Source organism: Liolophura sinensis, chromosome 4, assembly GCF_032854445.1.
Source record: "Liolophura sinensis isolate JHLJ2023 chromosome 4, CUHK_Ljap_v2, whole genome shotgun sequence".
Lineage (NCBI taxonomy): Eukaryota > Metazoa > Mollusca > Polyplacophora > Chitonida > Chitonidae > Liolophura > Liolophura sinensis.
In genome coordinates, this window is record NC_088298.1 from 4613330 (window position 1) to 4638435 (window position 25106).

Below are 25106 nucleotides of genomic sequence, written 5' to 3' on the forward strand. Positions count from 1 at the left end.
TCACCTTTGTCGACCAGTCCATTTGGCATATTACAGCTGACAACCACCGAATTCCTAGATGGAAGCCTTATCCTACGTCGTGGGGTCTTTACTACACATTCCGTGTCTTCACCTTCTCTCAACAGTTTGACAATTTTTGTTGCTTTTTTCTTGAGATATTCCGGAAGCGCCATCTGGACGGAAGATACTAAATGACACAGCACATTTCCAGGGTCGCTACTGCTCTTAACATACTCCTCAATGGCACTGAAACCAACTATAGGTGTGGTCAGTCCAGATTCGTTAGTCACTTACATCGATACTTTCAGTGGGCTAATGCAGTCCTTATCACCAGCAAATCGGAAATCCACTAAAACCCAGCCCTTGTAGGTAATAGTTGAACCACTTGCTGCTTGAAGCTGGAATTCCTCGCTAATAAGTTCAGAGAGATCTTGCAATTTGCGACCTAGGAAACTCTGTATCAGCCAATTGTAGGGAACTATACACACCTGGGAACCAGTGTCCCACAGAACCTCGGTTGATAGTCCATCCAAATGCAGTTCAAGAGACATTTGCGTCCAATCAATTGTGCAACACTCTTCCCATGACGAATGTGTCGTATCCCACCCTTATTGCCTGGAATTCCTGTAATCTCGTTGGCTGACACACTTTCACTGGAGTTAGTTTGCACTCTAACGACATGTCCTTGATTGCGATCCACAGGTTGCAACTGGACCCTCAGCGGCAACCATTTTCAGTTTCCCTGGTTTGCTTTGACTATAACTCTGCAACCTCTGGCAAAATGTTCTGAACTCCCACACTTGAAACAGTGAGAGCAGGACTCTCCTTCACCTACCGCTTTGCATTTGGGACAACCTGGATCCTGTGACTTGCTGTTCTTTCTTCTACTTGACTTTCGATGTGAAGTACTGTCTGGTGAAGCAGTTGCACCGTGGCTTTTTTTCAATATGCTTTAAACGACCATTAATTGAAGCTAAGGCGACTTTCAGCTCATCCATAGCCAAGGGTAACTTCCCTGGCTTTGGTGTTTTCTTTGAGTTGGCCGAACCCGAGGGCTCAGCGTAACAAATGTAACACCGTATATACATAAAAGGGAATGAGGCAGCTCATACACAATCCACTGGATGTACAGGACATCATATATCGACTCCCTCTGGAAATACCTGCAACAGCAATATTTCCAGTAAAGAAACAGAGAAGGCAAAGCCACTTTGTTCCTTCCAAAATCAACGTCCGGCGAGTGCCGAAAATATTTATTACAGTTCAAACTTACATTCTAATCAAAGTAGTAACACCATACGAACATAACAGGCTTCCATACTTCGTCACTTGGTATTTTGTGTACAGTCCATCTTATCCATTTAGCTCTCTCAATGTCACAGTGGTTAATTATCAGTATCAAGAAACATTATTTAAAGCAACTATCAATATAGTAAGCAACCGAAATGCGTTAGTTTATCAAATCTAGACAACACAAAGTTTTTACAATGGCGCTACCATGGTAACGATCGTTAATCGCCTGAAACTTCTGTTATGTCAAAATACTAGTTTACTCAATGAAACAACCAAAATAACGTTACAGTTTTTTCCGAAAGCATTAAATGTCGTATTTGGCACATAGTACAATGATAAACATACCTGCGACAGCAATATTTCCAATAAAGAAACAGAGAAGGCAAAGCCACGTTGTTCCTTCCAAAATCAACGTCCGGCGAGTGCGCCGACAATTGTTGCAAAATTCGTAACTTACACAAAAGAGAGTTAGCGGAAACGGACTACTAAAAATAATAATATATTCAGCGTATGTGTATATTTAAGAAAACGAAAAATGTATAGATGGGGGGCACTACAACACTGCCTTACACCAATCACAATTTGGACTCTTTCCTGTTCTTCCTTTGGCTTTAGAAGGACTTGCAATGTGATGACTTAAGTCAAGTTGCTTGATAAATAAAGCGAACTTCTAGATTTAAGTCAAAATTTCAGTCATTAATGTTGGTTGGTTCCTATCCGTTATTTTAGATGAAATTTGTTTCACGATAACTTACCCAGAATTTACGTTGTCGAGCAAAATATACTGACCTTGTTACGCAAGAAATAACCATTTTAAGGTCATATGAAATTCTGGCTAATCTGTGAGATAACGTTGTGACCCCGGGGCCAGGATTACCTAAGTTTTTTCAAGCCACTTAGTACTTAATAAATAACAAGACGAAATTCTACAAACGTTCCCTGTTAAATTATGACAAGATGTTATTTATTTATTGACAGTTAATATACAGAAAATACACCTGAAAAGCTAAGCAATATTGATTACTTAGTTTTTGTACACCCACAACGAAAATTCAGCTTGTCGTGGCAGTGAATACGTCACCAACACAACAATCACAGAAACAAAATCAACCTAATTTTATTTATTGTTAATTTGATTCGTGTTTCACGCTGTACTCAATGAAATTTCACCATAGAATTATGGTGGGAGGAAACCTAGCAGAGCCCGGGATGGTGGGGGGTGGGGGGACCATGACCGTCCACAGGTTGCTAGAAGACCTTCCCACGTACGACCGGAGACAAAATCATCCTGTAAGAAGCATTCGTTTCAGACTTTGTAGACTCTCTCATTTAATGCAGAATTCTTTTGTATAGAACTCCAACAGATTGCACCAAACCCCTTAAACTATGCGCTACAGCTGAAATAGTGCTACACGTAGCCTACATCTATATCAGTATTAACTTTGAAGAATGGCTTTGACAGGGAAACTACTTGACATACATTTTACTTGTATCAGCAAAACAAAATCCCTTCATCTTCATAAACATTGCCACTTGCACTGATGGAAAAGCTTCATATTAAAGAGGATTTCCAAGAACAGAAAGTGGAAAGCAGCGAACAAAAAAGGGGCAAACTTACGTGATGTTTTCGCAGAACTGAGTAGCGGCAGGATAGAGGATGAAGAACCAGTTCTTTTTTTTTCTTCTCCGTGAATCTTGCCGTTGTAGTATGTAAGGTTGACACTGTCCTCTTGTGACTGCGGTAGAAAGGTCGAGTGGCTTGGGCACAGCAGAGCCGGAAAAAGAAGCTAGAATTGTTCATTTTCGAGCAAAGCACTTGGATAGTTAAGTGCCAACAGATCCAACACCCTGTGTCCTGAATATAGTGTGCCCGTACATTTTTCTCGTAATTGGGAATGTGTAGGGTATATACCAACCTATTTTCTGAGGCCTCATTTTACACATATGATTTATTACGGATGACAATAAGCCCATGGAGTGGTTTAAGGCGCTCAACTCTTATTGGTTAATCGGCCCCGATAGCACAGATGGTAGAGCTCCCGCTTCGGGAGCGGTAGTTCCAGGGTCAATCCTGGCTCGAGTCACACCTAAGACTTTAAAAGGGAAGTTGTAACTTCCTCGCTTGACGTTCAACATGAAGGGGATAGTGCAACGACTGGTTGACCTGTTTAATGGCTTGGGCGGGCGTCTCAGTGAAGCAGCACTATAAATAAAAGAGCGGTGGAAATCCGTACGGCAACAAGGAGGCACATTACATGCACTCTAAGGATTCCTTCGTTGTCTGAAAAATTAAGTACGAGGTTAAACACAAAGTACTCACTCACTCTTATTGGATATACACGCGAGGCACGGGTTCATTACCGACATTGGACAGGGAATTTCTAGAATTTCTGTACTTTGCTTCATTTATTTATTTGATTGGTGTTTTACGCTGTACTCAAGACTATTTCAGTTATACCACGGCGATCATAATTATGGTGGGAGGAAACCGGGCAGAGCCCGGGAGAAACCCTGAACTACCCACAGGATTGCTGGCAGACCTTCTCACGTAAGGCTGGAAAAAAAGCCAAAGCATTGCTGAGGGGCTCCTGGATCATTGCGCTGCGCTTCCACGCTAACCAACCCGGCCACGGGGCCCCTATAATTTTGTACTCCTAGTTTTCGAGAGGCCTTGGTAACAAAAATAAACTGTGGACGGTGCTTGTGTGGCCGTCTAGCGTCGGAAAGTCCTGGTCAGCAACTAGCCAAAAGTGATTTATCTCGGGTACACATGCTTCCTCCACCCTTAAAACTGACAGCTACAGCCTAAACAGTTTTTACAAACCTCTTAGAATTGATGGATGGAAAGAACGGAGTCACAAAACACAAGATATCTGGATTAGGTCCCCTGCTATTTATAAGCTTAATTCTCAGATGTTGAGAAAAATTCCTAAAACGGATGTTTTAGTAACATCTGAAGAAAACTGGGCTCACAATATTACTGAGTGTTAAAAATATTTTCCAGGACTGACTGACTGCCTAAGCCAAACATGTAGCCATAAAAAAAGATCTTAGGTGAATTTTCTATTCCATATATTATATTTTTATATTTTTGGTACTATGCCAAAGGCTTGCATACAACTTACTCCAGACTTGACTTGAAATTTGTAAGGATATAGCTATAGTACAATCTCGGTGCAAATTTGTAAGGATATAGTTTCTTTTTTCAAAGCTATCCTATTCAAGGAATGTACAAACCCGATGCAATATTAGGTCTCAAAAGACAACCATTTTAAAGATATCAACTTCTTCTGGTATAGATGTACACAAACTTCATTATGCATTTTTCTAAAAGTTTCTTAATCTAATTCGTTTGCATATTAATAAGACAGGACAGGTGTGATCATAAATGTGTACTAAATGAAGATTTAATTAACACATCTGGTTAGAGATGTCAGAAAGTTATTCAGGTTGATGAACAAAGAGGTCTAACCAGCCATTTTACAGGCTGATGAACAAAGAGGTCTAACCAGCCATTTTACAGGCTGATGAACAAAGAGGTCTAACCAGCCATTTTACAGGCTGATGAACAAAGAGGTCTAACCAGCCATTTGACAGGTTGATGAACAAAGTGGTCTAACCAGCCATTTTACAGGTTGATGAACAAAGTGGTCTAACCAGCCATTTTACAGGCTGATGAACAAAGAGGTCTAACCAGCCATTTTACAGGTTGATGAACAAAGTGGTCTAACCAGCCATTTTACAGGATAATGAACAAAGATGTGTATCCAGCCATTTTACAGGCTGATGAACAAATTGTGTGATTCTGTCCCCAGTATTATACATCCCTGACCTTGAATATGACCATCGACAATCACTTAATTATGTATTTTATTTATTTATGTGGATGGTTGGTGTTTTACATCACACTCACGAATAGCAAACTACAATATGCAACCAAACACATCAACATAGAACAATAAAGGAAGAAGTCAAGTAAAAGCAAAGTCCTACACACTGACATATTCCCTCATCACCACAGCGACTTGCCTTACTTAGCAACGGTGTCAGTAAATCCAACATGTCTGTCCCCATTCTGTGACGAGTCTATGTCTCGAATGTGGTCATTAGTTGATGCCAAAACCATCAGACTAAGGTCATTCTGAATCATTTATTTGTTTCATTCTTGTTTCACATCACTTGTCACTTATAAGATGACAAACATTCCCACCTTTGACTCACAGATATGTATACCATACTGTTAGAAGACAACTGGTCAACAGGTACAAGGAGAGAATTCCCTCACCAATGCCGGGGTTGAAATTGTACCTTGTAGCGCTTGGTGATGACTTGCTTCTCCTAAGTCATTTAGAAATGACATAAAAAAAAAAAATCACCACAAAAAAAAAAATCTGGGCCTAAAGTTAACATTTTTCTTTCACAAAATAAATGACCCATTGATATCACCACTCATTTCATAATAATATTTCAATCAATAAAATATGCGAAATACCAAAAAAAAAAAAAAAACACCAGAGACAAGACAAACCCTTTAATACTATCTGATGCAGCTGTACGTGCACAAGCTTCCCACACAATCAATATCAACTTATGTACAAAGCAAAGTCTTAGTTAACTCATTCAAAAAACTTTACTTATTTATTTGATTGTTGTTTTCTGCGTACTCAAGAATATTTCACTTATACCATAGCAGCCAGCATTATTGAGGGAGAAACCCGAACAGAGCCCACAGGAATCCCATGACCATCTGCAAGTTGCTGCCAGGCCTTCCCACGTATGGCTGGGGAGGAAGCCAGCATGAGCTGGACATGAACTCCCAGCAACCCCATTTGGTGAGAGGCTGCTGGGTCATTCCACCACCCTAGCGTGCCAACGCCTCGGCATTCAACAAAAAATGAATCATTTAGGAAACATTTTACTCTGCAGCTAGTAGGCACACACAGAGTGCCAATCTCTGCTACACCTACCATACTCCTCACAGCGTATGTGCCACTCTCTATGCTCTCTTTACATCACTGCCACCACTCGACAAGCTTGACACGTAGGGTTGTTTAGACTTACTCTCACGGATGCGGAACTACTTCATCAGCATTCATCCGTAAAACTGTTTCATCAGTTGGTTACAATCATGTTGTGCTAATTTCAGATAAAGAAAATTTATGCGTGCCAATAATTAATGGAACCAAAGGTTGAGACAGAGCTTTTGTGTTTTCTGACATCACTATCTGCCTCATCACCGTGATCCCAGTGACCTCTCACTTCTGAACAAATTTTGCTAGCGGTGGTAGTGTCGAAAAGCCAATGTAGAGAGCGGCACATGTATTAAGAGTTGCATTTCGAGGCTAGATGAAAAGGAACTATGAAACAAACATTATGGTTCTGTGCCAAATGAAGAAAATTATGCACCAGAATTTTTGTTAAAAAATTTCATTCTGTGGGTATTTTTCTATCTGTTAATCAGCCCTCTCTATTATGCATATTTTCTGTCAATGGTCGGATCTTTTCAGAAATTACATCATGATTGATCTTGCTCTGAACTCAGTGAACACCCCAAAAAAGCCCTGAGCCCAGTGAACCGTGTCACTACAGTGTGGGCAAGGTAACATGTACACAAACATGCATGGCTTCTTCAGGCCAGCTTAGCATCCCCTCCACGCCTCTACCCTCACCTCCATTTGATCTGTTCGCCACACCCCAGCCCTCATTCGGCCAGACCTGTTCGGTCTGTCTCCCCCAGTTCTTTTTTAACAGGGATCATTTTACCCCCCACAGTGGAAGCCGACAATTTTGTTTGTAACATTAGATGTTACGACACATGATATTCTACACATGAAGAAACAAAACAAAAGCGTATCATGTATCCTGTAACAATTCGCAAATTTAAGTGTAACTAGATACGTGTATTCAGCCATCTGTCTTGTACAGCACATAATTTGAAGACTGCCTTAGTATCATATAATGAAATTTTAAGAAATTTAAATTAAAAGAAACATTGGCATTTTAATGCTGAATCATCCCATACATTGTCTAAAATTACTGTGAAATTTTTTTCACAAGATGTGCGCTACCCTTGCCTTACATGTGAACTGAAAAAGTTTTAATTGAAATCCCCCCCACATCCAGCAATACAGAAAGAAGCAAAAAAGTGTCATTTAACATTCTGCTAACAAGTCATTAATAAGTGTTTCAATGAAAATCTAATGGTGTCAATACTATGTTGGGCATTCAACTTTGTCACCTTTCCTCAATTTTGCTGCACACCATTGCAAAGTTCCTTTTGCACAATCCCTGAGTCATCCGGACTAATGCATGAGAACCTGGAATTCCATGATGAGACTTCAGAAAGTTCCATGCAGAACAGTGGATTTCATTGAATTTTCCAAGGTTTTCCAGCTCAGCTTGTAACTGTTCATGGTGGGCAAACAAATCCCATGGCTCTGCCAGCAAAGACCACATGTCCCATTCAACCAATTCAAAAATCTTTCAGAATTGCTTTCTTTTCCACTCAGATATTAAAGGGTTCATCTTCCTCTTCAAAATCACAGAGGACTTTCACTTTTGTTACAATCCTAATGATTTCCGCACAGTTCTGTCCGCAATTTCTTCAAATCTTTGTCGATCTTCTCTCCAAATTTTTGCTGCATCAACATTTGCTGCACTTTCATCGTTAGGTTCTGGAAAAATTGAATGAAAATTACAAAATCCAATGTTTTATCAACCTACTTACTGAAATGTCATAGAGTCTTGTGATTCAAACCAGCTGAAGGAGTGTTTAACTCTGCAGTCTGGAATATGGCATGAATAAGACTGGAGCAAAGTTTGTACACAGATATCATGAACATATAAGGTGTGTACACAGATATCATGAACTAATAAGGTTTGTACACTGATATCATGAACATAAAAGTTTGTACACTGATATCATGAACATATAAGGTTTGTACACTGATATGATGAACATATAGGGTTTGTATACTGATATCATGAACATATAAGGTTTGTACACTGATATCATGAACATATAAAGTTTGTACACTGATATGAACATATAAGGTTTGTAAACTGATATCATGAACATGTAAGGTTTGTACACTGATATGAACACTGATATCGTGAATATATAAGGTTTGTACACAGATATTGTGAACATATAGGGTTTGCACACTGATATCGTGAACATATAGGATTGGTAGACAGATACCATGAATATATAAGGTTTGTATACAGATATCATGAACATACAAGGTTTGTACACTGATATCATGAACATACATGGTTTAGAGGTGAAGAAAAATCAGGCAGAACTTTGCCTCGGGAAACTGTCACCCCAACCCAAGCGTACCAAATAAAATGACATTTCACACCCCGTCAGAGTGTTCTGTTTTCACTTGTGTAAATTAAAAGCATCCCAATTAACGAGCTTCGCGCCATATCTATGGTATTTTACCCATTTACATCATGGTGAAAACATTTTTATATTCAAAACAGTGTGTGGCTTCCACCATTAAAACAAAAAAAACCCAAACAATAACAAATTATTTATGAAGTATTTTGGTGTGAGCTACTGATCATGCTACACTCACCAGACAACATACTGACAACAGACAAAAGTATTTTTTCCACACTCTGTACGGGACTCCATCTCTCTGCACTGGTTTCGTAGCCCATTGGATCATCTCCTGGAGCATGGAGAATGGAAATACAAACCCTGCCATCTGGGTAAACTGTGAACAGAGAGAGTTAATTAGGGTCACCCTAATTATTGTTATTGGAATCAGACTCATAATGAATGTCTTTGTTTTAAAGCAGCATCTCTGTCGTATTTTAGCAAAGTATTTGCAAAGTGTTGAGATAGGAAGACTCAAATCTCTCAATTTTCATAAGTTTATTACTAAAGCCTGCGAACAGGTTGTGGAAATACAGTAGATAGATTAACATCTGGGTAACCCTTTGTATTGTGGATACTCACTGTTTGGGTGGAAAATATCACAAGTAAATTTCATTTTTGGGGGACTAAGAGGATAGTCTGTAGGAAACTGAAGTTCTGCGGGGAACACACCACCTTCAAAACATGTCTCTTCTGGTCCCCTGTCAAGCAAGTCATACATCTCATCATTTGATGCATTTAACATCTGAAATTTTTTTTATAGCTATCTGATTTAAGGCTGTTAAAAAAAACACAGTTTGGCTAAACTTTAACAGAAGTATGTTGCTAGAGGCTTCTTTTCTTAAACATTTAAGCCAACAAAGATACAATACTCTTCATCAGCCATGGCATGAATTCATTCCCAACCCTGGCAGCTTTTTTTTGGATGGCATAGGCCTATTTGACCTAAAGTATATCTCTTCTCAGTTCATACAGTTTGCTTGATTCGAATTGATTCATACTCATAAAGTCTGATTAATTTCTTAAAAGATTAAATGTTGGCATGAAAAGACACCATCTTAAGGCCTTTATGTGCTTCTGAAAGTGCGTTTTTACAGGTCAAACTTTAGATGAAAAACAGTACTTACATTATCAGGGCTTCCCATTCAAAGAAGTTCTCCTCATTTATTGGCCCAGCTATGATTCCTTCAGGTGGGTTTAATGTCAGCTCTGTAACATCAAATATTTACAGTGTGTTGAAAATAAATCTGACACACTTGAAGATTAAATTTATTTTAATTGATCTGGCTGGGGATAGCATGTTTCACAGGCCAGCCTAATGAGGCATCCAAAGGGTAGGCTGGATGGGAATAAAGATCAGGTAGGATACGACTGGTTACACACATGTTATCGTAACACCGAAACTACAGCAGGGACATCTAAGAACTTCGCAATAATCATGGTAACATTCAAAAAGAGAACATTAAACCTTGGGTCCATCTGGATGGACTAGTCATATTGTAAATTAATTGATAATGAACGACAAGTTACGTTATATCGATTATACGTCGAAGGTGTATCATGTTTAAACGATGAACGTTTTAATTCTGCGCAAATACGTGCGACACCACCACTTTGCACTAAAAAAAAAAACTTTAGCAGTCGTCAACACTTTCGAAGATAGATACGTCACAAATTACAAATCTTACGCTTGTATTCAGCCATAAGGCGTTTCAACGCAGATCCTGCCATCTTTGCTTTTCAACTATGGATCGATGGCTGTCTTGTGATTTTAAAACATCTTCAGAAAAACGAAAATTTCCAAAGAAATTGCCTTTTCCCAAAAGCCGAGTCGGGGATACCGGAAATACAGTTGGAATACTCCTTGTTCAGGTCTCCCGATCAACTAAAGCGTCTATTGGTCAATAAATCCATTGATGGCCAATCACAGTTGACGTTACAGATTGGGCCGCCGATTACGAGCGGGTGCATTTATGTTGATAGAAAACTGGTGATTGTCACATTGGGTTGCTCGCAACACATTATTTGCCACACGAGGAACATTTTAAGAACATGCACACGGACTAAGTTTTATTAAGGACTCAGGCGAAGCTACACCCTGACGGTAAGACGAATATCTCCATCATATGTTAGGTTTGTTGTGCAATTCATTAATCAATCGTTGTGGATGAAATGATGTCGTCTCAAGACTTTAATACGCTTTGTCTGGAGACATGCAGCCGAAGTGTTCGTTCTAAAAAACTTTCACTTCCTCCTGCAACCGATCGGTGTTACTCATGAAACGATCACTTTATTAGATGCTAACAACTATCATAAACATTTACATTTTTTTTACAACTGAAGTGAATTGAAAGAAAACGAAAGAAAACAGGGAAAAGTCTCGGTGTGATAGACGTCGGCGATGCACCGGGAAGAAAAAGCGTGTCGACGGAAATATACCGGCATTTAGAAGGCGGGTGTTTTACACGGAATTATAGACGGTAATATGTACGTAGATTGTAAAAAATTTTTCGCATCTTTGTGTTTAGGATGTGTTTAGAAAGATCCAGTGTTGACGGCGATCAGTGTGAAAAAGTACATGCTGAGTTTGACCTGTGACCTACCGGAAGTATTTTTCTAACGACGGCTCCGATTGGCTGAGCGTAGAGATTTCGTTTTGAACGCAGCGCGGGCGATCTTCACTCTGGACAGGTTGTTTTTAAATGGTGGAAGCAAATTTTTCCATTGCTTGTTTATAGGACCTTGTCTTTTTAAAAGAATGGCGTCTTCTGGTCCATTGAAGGTTCGTGAGACTGTTGGGTGTGATTTCTGCTTATTTTAGCTTCAGACACGATTTCCTGATGATTTTGCACAAATTTCTCTCCTCAGTGATCAAAGTCTTCCGTTCAAAAATTACTCCAGAATTTCAGTTAAACAGCTGTTTTTATTTTTAAAGGGAGAACTAAAGGAGCTGATGTTTGTGGGTTTCTTAGTTATCAGATGTTAGATCATTGCTGTTACCCAATGAAGCACAGTTTGTTTCTGGTTTGTAATATCCTCTGTGCATCCTTATGTTACATGGAAAAAAAAAATCCATAGAACTGTATCCACACAATGAAAATACTGTCATGTTAGTAGGAGTCTAGTCCATCCAGAGGAATTGTCAACCATACCTACTAGTATGTCATTTTCCAGTTGAATCTTGAATATTTGTAACTATCTTCTATTACACTCACTGATAACAGTAATTAACTCCCTGTCTCGTGGTCATGTAGCCCGAGATTGTTTTGATGTTAGGTTTGTTCGGCCAAAGGATATGGCTCCAAACCATGTCCATTTTAAAACATTGACAGTTTGTCACATCGTTAGAGACAAAAATTACCAATCAGTTACATTTCCACTGTCTTAAGTTTACAGAGACTTGTCACAAGTTATGTTCCGTATCAAGTGTCAATCAGTTATTTCCTTGGTGATGCACAAAGCAGCAGCCTTTACATATTTTACAAGAATTGGTATCTCCATCAGTTTTTTAAATGGAGCAAGCTCTTGTAAGGACATAGTCAGTTTTCAGGTAAAACATGTAGTAATTTATAACCATAAAGCCGACTTGCAAGTGTTGACGCAGACAATACAATCCACAGGGTTATCTCCCCTGTACCAAACATGGACAGATCTCATTACAGCTCTGAGGTTGGTTTGGGGCCATATTTGGCCAAACAAACGTGGATAAATATGCTCTCTACATTTTTATTCCTAAGCAGCCTGCTCGTCTTGAAGATCATTGCCAAATATTAAAATCAAATCAACCTGTAATGGTGACCACGTCCCATGTGTAAACATTGACTAGTGACTTTCATAGCATTTGGCCCCATTTTGGCAATTGCGACGGATAGGTTTCATTTTAACATGGGGCAATGATTTTCAAGGCCTTCAATCTCCTAAGAAATTGTAGTGCGCATATTTGTGTTGGCCCATACTTACGCAGGAGACATAAAGTGCGAGTTGGGAGAACTCTGGCAATACTCAAATCAAATAGAACAGTGTAAAGCTCTGTTATAGTGTGGCAAAGGTATAGAGCAATGTAGATCTAGGGTACACCATAATCTGCTTAATCTCCAGATAGAGGAACAGTCATTTACAGAAGTGGTGAACCCCACATCCATAGTGGAGTTTGGAGATTGAACTCCTTTCTTGTCAAAAAGAAAAAATAGTTAAGTTGATTTCTGACACAATACTACATTGGTTGGATTGGCCAATGTCAGGGCTTCACAAAGAGTGGAATTTTATCAGTCTACACAGAGTAATAACTTCAGAATATGCTTGAATAAACACCTTGCAGATGTGCGAAAGGGTTGAAGAATTAAGTGTTGATTTCCTGTTTCGCCGTTTTCCGGGGGCACAAATGACATTCTGTTTTTCAGGAACTTATAGAATTCACAAACACTCATTTTGTCAATTTTCTTCATCATTCGTTTACTTCAAATAGCTCATGTTATAAAACTGTTATTGAAAATGGTTCCCTAGCATTTCAGACAGGTCACATGGTACAGTAGGACTCTTTTTTGTCTTTAGTGATGAAAGAGTTTGAATCCGAAACTCACCAGTTTCTTATGGATCAATTTTCGCACTAGAACTACTACTAAAGGTAATTCTTCAACATTTGAGCATGTTTGCAAGGTGCCTATTCAAGCATATTCTGAAGGCATTCTTCTGTGTAGACTGATAAAATTATACTTTTTGTGAAGCCCTGAAATTGGCCAATACAATCAGTGTAGTTTTGTCTGAAAAATCAAATCAGAAGTGTACATGAATTACACTAAAACTTGCTCTTTGATGTGCCGAAAGGTTGAGGAATTATGGTAAAGCAGACTTATCACAAGTCAACGTCTGCTGTAACAGTAAGTTTAAAAAATTCAGACAACATTTTTAGCTGTTGGGAATCATGCTGTCTGTATAAATATATATCTGATAGATAGTGTGGTAGCCTTGCTATTTCACACCTGTCTTGTGCAACAGACACTTATTTTCCTAGGTGACTTCCACTGACTAAAATGAAACTGCAGCATGAATTTTCTCATGGTGCATGTACTTTGGTTTGATTTTGGCTGTTCTTGTTTTACAGACAATCTTTGACTCCTTGAATAAAAAACAAGGAAAGTCCTTCAAGGGGACGGAGAAAGGCGCTGCCTCCGAAATGGCGGAAGAGTTTGCTGTGGAGGTGGACAGAGCAGGGGGAGGAGACATGAAGGTCTCAAAAGCGAACAAACGCCTTTCTGTGGAGAGAATTTACCAGAAGAAGACTCAACTGGAGCACATTTTGCTCAGACCTGACACTTATATTGGCTCTGTGGAGAAAATTACACAGGTACGGCACAGAAAATATTTATTTATTTCATTAATTTCTTTTTTATGACATACTAAACAATATTTTACTTTTACAACGGCTAAAAGCACTATGTTGGGAGGAAACGCACAACCCTTTGCAGGTTGTTGACAGACTTTCCCATTACGCCTGGAGAGGAAGCCAGCATAAGCTAGACTAGAATGCATTAGTGAGAGGCTATTGGATCATTGCGGCAGCATGCTAACCCAGGGTTCCCACAGGTTCTTGAAAGTTTTGAAAGTCCTTTAAATACCATTTGGAAAATTAAGTGCCTTTAAAAAGAAACTTTTTATATGATTTTCATGATTCTTGAAAAGTCTTGAATTTAAAGAGAATCCAAGAAAACCACCTCGGCCACCATCACAGAAAACATGATCATTGATTTATTTATTTATTTGATTGGTGTTTTACGCTGTACTCAAGAATATTTTACTTATACCATGGCAGCCAGCATTATGGTGGGAGGAAACCCACGACCATCAGGAGATTGCTGCTGGCCTTCCCACGCATGAACATTGAGAAATTATCAGTGTATGCTGGGGATGCAATGAAACAGTCATGTAGATATATAATGACAAGTGTTAATAAGGTCTTACCCGTCATATATACCATGTAGTGCAGTTTTGTAGTGATTCAGTAATTTTGGATGAATGAGTGTTGAGTGAAGGAACAAGGAATTGATTGTACTATCTCCTGGGAGGGAATCATTGCTTGAAGTCAATCAAGGGCGACAACCTCATTGCCTTCAAAACTTGAGAAAATTCAAGATCTAAACCTCTTTGTAGAAGTCGGGAAAAGTAGCTCCAGAGATTCTAGTTGAATGGGGGAATGGCATTGAGATTATACTGTTTCTAGTACACCTCCAAAGCCATATGTAGAAAAAAAATGTAAGGTTTTCGTCTCAAACTTTACAGGTGTCATTGTGACCATGCCTGAAGACATTTTTCAAAATGCTCTTCAAAATGATGCTTTCTGAAAGCATTTGAGTCTGTGAATGAAAGAAATTTATATGAAAACTTAACTTTTTACAGGTAAAGCATAATTTTGTTCAGCTTACTTGTTATAGGGATAATGCAGCTTGATTAGTTTGAGCACCCACCTGTTTCGGAGCCCAAAATGTTTTCCAGGACTAAAATGGCTGTAGATGTGGAGAAGTCAGCTTTGTTGTCAACTCAGAAAGGGGGATATCAGCATCACTTTGTTTCAAAATTTTTGAACTTGAAGGTACAGGTAATACTTTGGCGAAAATCAAAGCAGTTTGGATTAGTAAGAACACCTGAATAAAGGTAGGGTGCAGATATTTTAGTCTGAATCGACATTATCAGGGGGGGATGTTTAAAAGTGTATTGGTAGGTTATATATATATATAAAAGCTGACAGTGCACATGTTTCTACCTTGCAGCAAATGTGGGTAATGGACGATGAAAATCAGATGATGGTTCAGAGAGACCTGACATACGTGCCAGGTCTTTACAAGATATATGATGAAATTCTGGGTAAGTTCACGAACTCTTCCTTCTCTCCAGCGGGAAAATTCTCAGGCTCTTAGCCAATGAGGTTGTAGGCTTGTATCCAGCTCAACACTGATGATCGCAAGCGGGAAACTACACTGGCTCTTAGCCAATGAGGTTGCAGGCTTGTATACATCTCCAGACTGATGTCTGTGCCAGGTTGAGATCCCATTAAAATCCAGTTAAATAAATCAAAAACAAAGAAAAATAAAATGCATTACTGCTTTTATTTTTGATTGATCACTGCTTGTTCATCATGCAGTGTGAAGGTAGAATTTTGTTTTCTCATGCGGCCGGAAGTCTGAAAATGGATTATTTCATTGGTAAACAAACAAATTATGGTAAATGACCTTTAATTTCGTCCATGACGAGGGTCTTCATTTTACCTGGTTTTAAGAAAGATGTTGTGAGGTTTGTTTGAAATGTATGATGATGTCAGTCTGGGAAAGTGTCAGATTTAAAAATTCACGGCGATAGTTTATATGTATGACATTTTATCTTTCATACATTTAATTACTGTTTTTGATTTAATCTGCTTTACCTTGGCTCATTGTCTGTCCTGTAATGGGTCCTGTGAACCTGTATGGAGTGAAATAAATCAGATCATTAAATAAAATCAAAAATGTGAGATTTTTCTTGTCTCTGTCTTTCAGTGAATGCTGCTGATAATAAGCAGAGAGATCCAAACATGAACTGCATCAAGATAGATATTGATCCGTAAGTATATGTGATACTCGCATTTCTAATTCAGAAGAAATTTTGTAAAAAAATTGACATTTAATCAAAATTGCAATTTAAACTTGTGTTGCTAGTTCAAGTACTAGTTGACATCGACGTGTTCGTGATTTCAGAGAGAATAACAGGATCAAAATCTGGAACAATGGTAAAGGTATCCCCGTCATTGAACACAAAGACGAACAGATGTTCGTGCCGACGATGATCTTTGGTCACTTGTTGACATCCAGTAACTATGACGACAGTCAGAAGAAAGTCACAGGTATGTTCATAATGATGTGGAGAAGAATGGGTCTCGTCTGAGTTGCTTCCCTTGCCACATGGCATTGACTTTCATGTATAATGTAACGCAAGATTAGTTTTTGAAAAAGCGGTGTCCTGAAATAGGCCAATGCAGTACATATATGTAGTTATGTCACAACTGTATCCAGGGTCGAAATTCCCATTGACTTGTTGGACTGGTCCGGCAAAAAAATGGTCTTGTCTGGCAAAATTTATGTGCAACATGGACATGTGTCAGGTTGAATGTTTGGCAATGAAAATTTGCACATACATGAAATTTTGCTCCTCTTATCAGTTTCCCAAACTGGTGTTCAAATGGATTCATAGCGGCGTCTTTTATCCGTAAGAAAATATCAAATCCCTTCCAAACATAATTTCATTCTGTATTTATTTATTTATTTATTTGATTGGTGTTTTACGCCGTACTCAAGAATATTTCACTTATACGACGGCGGCCAGCATTATGGTGGGAGGAAACCGGGCAGAGCCTGGGGGAAACCCGTGACCATCCGCAGGTTGCTGAGAGGCCTTCTCATGTACGGCCGGAGAGGAAGCCAGCATGAGCTGGACTTGAACTCACAGCGACCGCATTGGTGAGAGACTCCAGGGTCATTGCGCTGCGCTAGCGCGCTAACCGACTGAGCCACGGAGGCCCCAACTTCGTTCTATAAAATGTACCTGTACGAGACTTTCCTTATTATGGAGATAACCTTGTTCCCGTAGCTTTTCATTGAGCAAATTGATGGAACTTGTCAAGGCGCATATCGCCAGTTGAAGTTCATGGGTACAGGGGTGCAACTCTAGGAATATTGTAGTCATTGGCAGTGAAACGAAAAATATTGATTGCTCAAACCGACCAGCCTATTTAAATTCTTGTTTACCAAGCAAATGACTAATGGATCAGTAACTGACCCAAGCAGTGAAGCTAATTCAACAGCATCCGCCACACAACGATGTTTCAAGGATTGGAAGCAATGTATTGCACCGGTGACCGCAAATACCCCTCCCCTCGCCCCCCTCCCATGAGATATTAAGACGGTAACATATCAGAGCCAGAGTACACAGTACATTTGATCATATATTGGCCAACCATTCAGTGCATTGAAATTTTGTCCGGTGAGTTGCAAAAACGTCCAGTAACTTTTAGTGATCAAGAGAACAATTGTCCTGCTGGCTTTACGTATAATTTCTATCCCTGGTATCCACGGCAACAGATGGCAGAAAAACAAAACATCAGCCATTGAGAGTCGCAGATCTTAACTGTGTTTTCCAACTTTGGTAGAATTTGCACAGTTTGATCTGTTAAATATCCCTTAATTCCGCATTGCCAATCTCAGGTTTGAAACCTGTAATAAAAAGTTTAAGGAACTACAGTGAAAATGTCTGGCATTTAAGTGAAAAACTTGAAAACTGTATGCAAGCCTTAGCGAGTTTTCAGTGACGATTGTTTTTGTTGCTACATGTACATGTATAGACGAGTTTTGAGCCTGAAATCCTTTTTGATTGTCGTTAAAGGTGAAAACAATGTCCTGCTGTACTACATGACATGTGTACCATGCGTCAGAAATGTTAGGTAACTGAAGAAAGTTTCTCAAAAGGTGTAAAATGACGAATGAAGAGCTAAACATTTGTGAACTTTTTGTGAAAAGATCCTGAAGGAAAGTGGTGTCATTTTTATCACCAGAATACCATGAGATGGGCGATGAGTAAATAAAGGTCAAGAAAAGCTGCCAGACATTTTTTGAGTAGTGACATGACAGAGTAGGATTTTTTAACTTTTGGCGACAGAAAAGTTCAAACACATAACTCACCTATTCACTGGTCAAAGTGATAAAATGATCGGGTTTGAATACAGTATGCTATATTTGGGTGTGATAAAGCAGTGTGATATTTTGAAGTGTAAATCCAGTTAAAATAAATAAATCTGTGTGACTTCATTTCCAGGTGGTAGGAATGGTTACGGTGCTAAACTGTGCAACATCTTCAGCACAAAGTTTGTGGTGGAGACATCCTGTAAGGAATACAACAAGGCTTTTAAGCAGGTGAGGAAATAAAGATGGACTGCCCGTCATTGTAGCTGTAATATGGCCAATTTCACTATGTTTTATTACATGTCCTTCACTATGTTTTATTACATGTCCTTCACTGTGGTTTTTTACCTGTTCTTCACTATGTTTTATTACATGTCCTTCGCTATGTTTTATTACATGTCCTTCACTGTGTTTTATTACCTGTCCTTCACTATGTTTTATTACATGTCCTTCACTGTGTTTTATTACCTGTCCTTCACTGTGTTTTATTACCTGTCCTTCACTGTGTTTTATTACATGTCCTTCACTGTGTTTTATTACCTGTCCTTCACTGTGTTTTTTACATGTCCTTTACTATGTTTTATTACATGTCCTTCACTGTGTTTTATTGCATGTCCTTCACTGTTTTATTGCATGTCCTTCACTGTTTTATTTCCTTCACTGTTTTATTGCATGTCCTTCACTGTTTTATTGCATGTGTTGTACTGTATTTTTCTACATGTACATTTTTTTTACTTTATTTTCAGTCGCTGTGAGTTCAAGTCCAGCTCATGCTGACTTCCTCTCAGACCGTATGTGGAAAGGTCTGTCAGCCACCAGCAGATGGTCGTGGGTTTTCCCCACGGGCTCTGCCTGGCTTCCTTCCACCATAAGGCTGGTTGCGGTCGTATAAGTGAAATGTTCTTGAGTGCGGTGTAAAACACCAATCAGATAATAAATATTACATGTTTTACTGCATTTTGTTACATGTTGTTTTACTATATTTTCATTATGTGTTTTACTGTATTTTACTACAGGTGTTACTGTATTGTAATTGCACTTGTTTTACTGTATTTGTATTACACGTGTATTTTCTTTAGACATGGGGAGACAACATGACCAAGACTAAGGAGCCTACGATCACTCCCGCTAAAGGCGAAGACTTCACAGCGATTACATTCCACCCGGACTTGTCCAAGTTCAAAATGGAGAGCTTGGATAAGGACGTAGTTGATTTGTTCACACGTCGAGCATATGACATTGCTGCAGCCTCCAAAGGTGTTAAGGTCTTCCTGAATGGGAAACGCTTGCCCGTAAGTTGACAGTGAAGAACAAAGATTAAATAGGAAATATTTATTGGACTCACCAGTCAACCTGGTTGTTAACACTGTGTTCAACAATTTATTAGGTACATGACACCAGGGGCCTCCATGGTCTAGGTGGTTAGCGTGCCAGAACGGCGCAATGACCCAGGATTCTCTCTGTCTTACCAGTACGGTCACTGTGAGTTCAAGTTTAGCGTATCCTGACTTCCTCTCCGGCTGTACATGGGAAGGTCAGTCGGCAACTTGCGGATGATCATGGGATGGCTTCTCCCAGACTCTGCCTGGCTTCCTCCCACCATAATACTGGCTGCAATGACATAAAATAAATAAGTATATGAGGACTATCAGGTTTATGGGTACTGTCAGTTTCTTTGATATGCAAAACTTACTTTGGGAAGTGAAGTAGCTAGGAGAACTGTGTACAGCTACAGCCAAGTCAGTATGTGCTTACATACCGGTGTATTTTATACAAGAATTAAACCTTCTTTCTGTTTGATTTGTAAGTGTAGAATCAAAGCCATGAACTCTTCTACCCTGGTCGTCTGTCCGTTTGTCCGCCTGCCTGCCTGCCTGCCTCCCACATTTCTCATGAGTATAACCATTATCTGTCTCCAGGTGAAGAGTTTCCGAGACTACATTGACCTGTTCATCAAGGACAAGACTGATGACAATGGCATGCCTCTCAAGGTCGTCTACGAGAAGGTCAGCGACCGCTGGGAGGTTGGGCTCACCCTGAGTGAGAAAGGCTTCCAGCAGGCCAGCTTTGTAAACAGTATTGCCACAACAAAGGTCAGCTACTCCTCGGTCACGAACAAATCGGTCCGTTTATTAACCATGGGACAAGAACAGATTTGACTATTTTAGGCAGGGTCAGGGATAAGTCTGTCAGTCATCCTGGGTCAAGGACATGTCTGTCAGTAAGCTTACAGAAGGGTGGGGAAAGTTGAGGATTTTAGCCTCTGACAGCAATGCAACGGCATGCTCCAAGAAATTTTATAAATTGCAAGTCAATATGATATTCTGTGAGAGCCTTGAATTCTGTGAGGGGCCGCCTGTAACATGTTCTGTGAGGGCCTTGAATTCTGCGAGGGTCCGTCTGTAACATATTCTGTGAGCGGCCGCCAGTAACATGTTCTGTGAGAGCCTTGAATTCTGTGAGGGGCCGCTTGTAACATGTTCTGTGAGGGCCTTGAATTCTGTGAGGGGCCGTCTGTCACATGTTCTATGAGAGCCTTGAATTCTGTGAGGGGCCGTCTGTAACATGTTCTGTGAGAGCCTTGAATTCTGTGAGGGGCCGTCTGTAACATATTCTGTGAGCGGCCGCCAGTAACATGTTCTGTGAGAGCCTTGAATTCTGTGAGGGGCCGCTTGTAACATGTTCTGTGAGGGCCTTGAATTCTGTGAGGGGCCGTCTGTAACATGTTCTATGAGAGCCTTGAATTCTGTGAGGGGCCGTCTGTAACATGTTCTATGAGAGCCATGAATTCTGTGAGGGGCCGTCTGTAACATGTTCTGTGAGAGCCTTGAATTCTGTGAGGGGCCGTCTGTAACATATTCTGTGAGCGGCCGCCAGTAACATGTTCTGTGAGAGCCTTGAATTCTGTGAGGGGCCGCTTGTAACATGTTCTGTGAGGGCCTTGAATTCTGTGAGGGGCCGTCTGTAACATGTTCTGTGAGGGCCTTGAATTCTGTGAGGGGCCGTCTGTAACATGTTCTGTGAGGGCCTTGAATTCTGTGAGGGGCCGTTTGTAACATGTTCTGTGAGGGCCTTGAATTCTGTGAGGGGCCGTCTGTAACATGTTCTGTGAGGGCCTTGAATTCTGTGAGGGGCCGTCTGTAACATGTTCTGTGAGGGCCTTGAATTCTGTGAGGGGCCGTCTGTAACATGTTCTATGAGAGCCTTGAATTCTGTGAGGGGCCGTCTGTAACATGTTCTGTGAGAGCCTTGAATTCTGTGAGGGGCCGCTTGTAACATGTTCTGTGAGAGCCTTGAATTCTGTGAGGGGCCGTCTGTAACATATTCTGTGAGGGGCCGCCTGTAACATGTTCTGTGAGAGCCTCGAATTCTGTGAGGGACCGTCTGTAACATATTCTGTGAGGGACCGCCTGTAACATGTTCTATGAGAGCCTTGAATTCTGTGAGGGACCGTCAGTAACATATTCTGTGAGGGACCGCCTGTAACATGTTCTGTCAGAGCCTTGAATTCTGTGAGGGACCGCCTGTAACATATTCTGTGAGGGACCGCCTGTAACATGTTCTATGAGAGCCTTGAATTCTGTGAGGGACCGCCTGTAACATGTTCTGTGAGGGGCCGTCTGTAACATATTCTGTGAGGGACCGCCTGTAACATGTTCTGTGAGAGCCTTGAATTCTGTGAGGGACCGCCTGTAACATGTTCTATGAGGGCCTTGAATTCTGCGAGGGGTCGCCTCTAACATGTTCTATGAGAGCCTTGAATTCTGTGAGGGACCATCTGTAACATATTCTGTGAGCGGCCGCCAGTAACATTTTCTACGAGAGCCTTGAATTCTGTGAGGGGCCGCTTGTAACATGTTCTGTGAGAGCCTTGAATTCTGTGAGGGACCGCCTGTAACATGTTCTATGAGAGCCTTGAATTCTGCGAGGGGTCACCTCTAACATGTTCTATGAGAGCCTTGAATTCTGTGAGGGACCATCTGTAACATATTCTGTGAGGGCCTTGAATTCTGTGAGGGGTCGCCTGTAACATGTTCTATGAGAGCCTTGAATTCTGTGAGGGACCGTCTGTAACATATTCTGTGAGGGACTGCCTGTAACATGTTCTGTGAGAGCCTTGAATTCTGTGAGGGGCCATCTGTAACATATTCTGTGAGGGACCACCTGTAACATGTTCTATGAGAGCCTTGAATTCTGTGAGGTACCATCTGTAACATATTCTGTGAGGGACCGCCTGTAACATGTTCTATGAGAGCCTTGAATTCTGTGAGGGACCATCTGTAACATATTCTGTGAGCGGCCGCCAGTAACATGTTCTATGAGAGCCTTGAATTCTGTGAGGGGCCGCTTGTAACATGTTCTGTGAGAGCTTAAATTCTGTGTGGGGCCACCTATAACACGTTCTTTTAATCATTTTGTGTAATGTCATGAAGGTATTATCACAAAACTTTCAGATTTCACGTAATTTTTTTCTGTGAATGAATGTTTAAGGAAAGTTAGAAGAAAAAATTTCCAAAGATTTTATGAAAGTGTGTTTATGGGTCGTTTCTCAACGCGTTGTTTTCAGGGAGGTCGACACGTCGACTACATCACAGACCAGGTGACTGCCAAGCTTATAGAGGTTGTTAAGAAGAAGAACAAAGGTGGCGTCAACATCAAGCCGTTCCAGGTGAGTGATTCAGTATCACCAGTCTAGCAGGAAAAATAATACGTTTAAATCCAAGTCTGGAACTGAAAGTCTTTGAAATACAATACAGGGGGGTTTTGAGTTATGAAGCTGTGACATCATAGTGACCTTCATTCGTGATGTGACAACGTCGCTTCAAGGCACCTTTGGGTGAGGAACTGCATGTTAGCATTGGCGGGTATATACAAAAATGAAAATAAATCACCAAACCTAACTCTAATTATCTGACTTACCTAATTATTAGGTGAAAGACGTCCTATTCAAGCTCTGAGGTAGGAGATAAATAATTGATAAATTGTGCACTTTAATTAAATAAAATTTGACCTCTTCCTCTCCAGATTAAATCTCACATTTGGGTGTTTGTGAACTGTCTGATCGAGAATCCAACCTTTGATCTCAAACTAAGGAGAACATGACGCTGCAGCCCAAAAACTTTGGGCTCCAAATGTGTGCTGACTCAGCAGTTCATGAACCAGGTAAGGAATTCATGTATCCCCAACTCAAGAACTTAATATTTAAATATCGTGTTTAAAAAGTTGGATATTTATGAGGGGTTATTTTTTCCTTTTCTTCTGTTTTCGTTTTATTTTTTTTGGCAGTTTTACAGGGGAAATGATCTTCTGGGTTTTAGCATAAGATAATAGAACAATTTAAACGAACATTATTTTTTTAACTATTTTTATCTTTTCTTTTCTCTTTAGTCTGTCAAGTGTTGGGATCATTGAAGGGATTTTAACCTGGATGAGGTTCAAAGCTCAAACACAGCTGCAGAAAAAATGCCACGGGTCGAAACACTCAAAACTGAAAGGGCATCCCGAAATTAGACGATGCCAATGAGGCAGGAACCAAGAACTCCTTAGGCTGCACTCTGATCTTAACAGAGGAGACTCAGCCAAATCATTGGCTGTGGCAGGCCTCGGGGTGATTGGTCGAGACAAGTACGGCGTTTTCCCGCTCAGGGGTAAAGTCCTCAATGTACGAGAAGCCACACATAAACAGGTAAGTCAATTAGTTTTTGTGCTGCTTGTCATTCAGTGGCTAGTTTGTACGAGATGTGACTTCAGGCCCATAAATGACCTAAAATTTCGTCCTAAGAAAGTGCATTTTGAAAGGCAAATAAATACACGCACAAAATATTATTTTCGGCGCTGAAACTTTCTGAAACAATTTTCCAATAGAGTATCATCCCAGATTCCAAGCAAACCTTAAAGCGCCTTTCTAAAATCATTAGAACTCTCCAAATCAGGAAAAATGGGCAAGTTAGTCATGGACGAAATTTCGGGTCATTTAGGGTACATCTGATATTGTTATCAGTCAGTATATAACTTGGGTCCTTTACCTGTAAGGAAAACGTTCTGGAGTGGTAATAAACTCCAAACCTGCCAAGCTTCACTGCCATTATGTAATTGAAAATTTCATATGTACAGCATTAAAATCTAATCATATAAATCAACAAATGGAAACAGTTGCTCTGTACAGATTTTCACTGTGATTGCTCACCATTCTGTCTCTGACTTTCCTCAGATTATGGAAAATGCCGAGATCAACAATCTGATCAAGATTATGGGGCTACAGTTCAAGGAGAAGTATGAGGATCGGGAGCGGCTCAAGACGCTACGCTACGGCAAGATCATGATCATGACAGATCAGGATCAAGATGGATCTCACATCAAAGGCCTTCTCATTAACTTCATTCATCATTTCTGGCCAAACCTTCTCAAGTTTAACGTAGTTGAGGAGTTTATCACTCCAATTGTCAAGGTATTCCTTCTGCCCAAACCTTTTCAAGTTCATCACTCAATTTGTCAAGGTATTCTTTCTGCCCAAAACCTCCTCAAGTCTCTGTCCAAACCTGCTCAAAATTTAAAGTATTCAGGGAGTTTGTATTGCAAAACTTTTCTTTTCATCTTTGCCTTCTATCTTGTAAAAGACCAGAAAGCTGTTAAAAAAACCACAGTGACCTTATTTGACTTTTGTACTGTACAGGGAAATGTGTTTTTCTTTGTCAGACTTTTTTTCATGGGTTAAATGTTTCTAA

General features: G+C 40.1%; 2 protein-coding genes across 2 annotated transcripts in view; one reads left to right on the plus strand and one right to left on the minus strand.

Moving 5' to 3' along the window:
- Positions 1-4678: 4678 nt before the first annotated feature.
- Positions 4679-10509, minus strand: LOC135464564 (ubiquitin-conjugating enzyme E2 G2). The gene is made up of 5 exons (XM_064741990.1): positions 10369-10509; positions 9808-9889; positions 9263-9381; positions 8877-9017; positions 4679-7967 (listed from the first exon to the last, which is right to left on the minus strand). The coding sequence occupies exons 1-5, from the start codon at positions 10409-10411 to the stop codon at positions 7855-7857; spliced, it is 498 nt and encodes a 165-aa protein (XP_064598060.1). The 5' UTR covers positions 10412-10509; the 3' UTR covers positions 4679-7854.
- Positions 10510-11361: 852 nt separating this feature from the next.
- Positions 11362-25106, plus strand: part of LOC135464559 (DNA topoisomerase 2-alpha-like) — a 42524-nt gene continuing 28779 nt past the window's right edge. Inside the window, 14 exon segments of the mRNA XM_064741983.1 lie at positions 11362-11462; positions 13782-14024; positions 15445-15538; positions 16207-16270; positions 16405-16550; positions 18515-18612; positions 19461-19673; positions 20301-20474; positions 22949-23050; positions 23407-23555; positions 23782-23872; positions 23874-23946; positions 23949-24067; positions 24593-24829. Coding sequence (XP_064598053.1) covers positions 11439-11462; positions 13782-14024; positions 15445-15538; positions 16207-16270; positions 16405-16550; positions 18515-18612; positions 19461-19673; positions 20301-20474; positions 22949-23050; positions 23407-23555; positions 23782-23872; positions 23874-23946; positions 23949-24067; positions 24593-24829 — 1827 coding nt within the window. The 5' untranslated portion in view covers positions 11362-11438.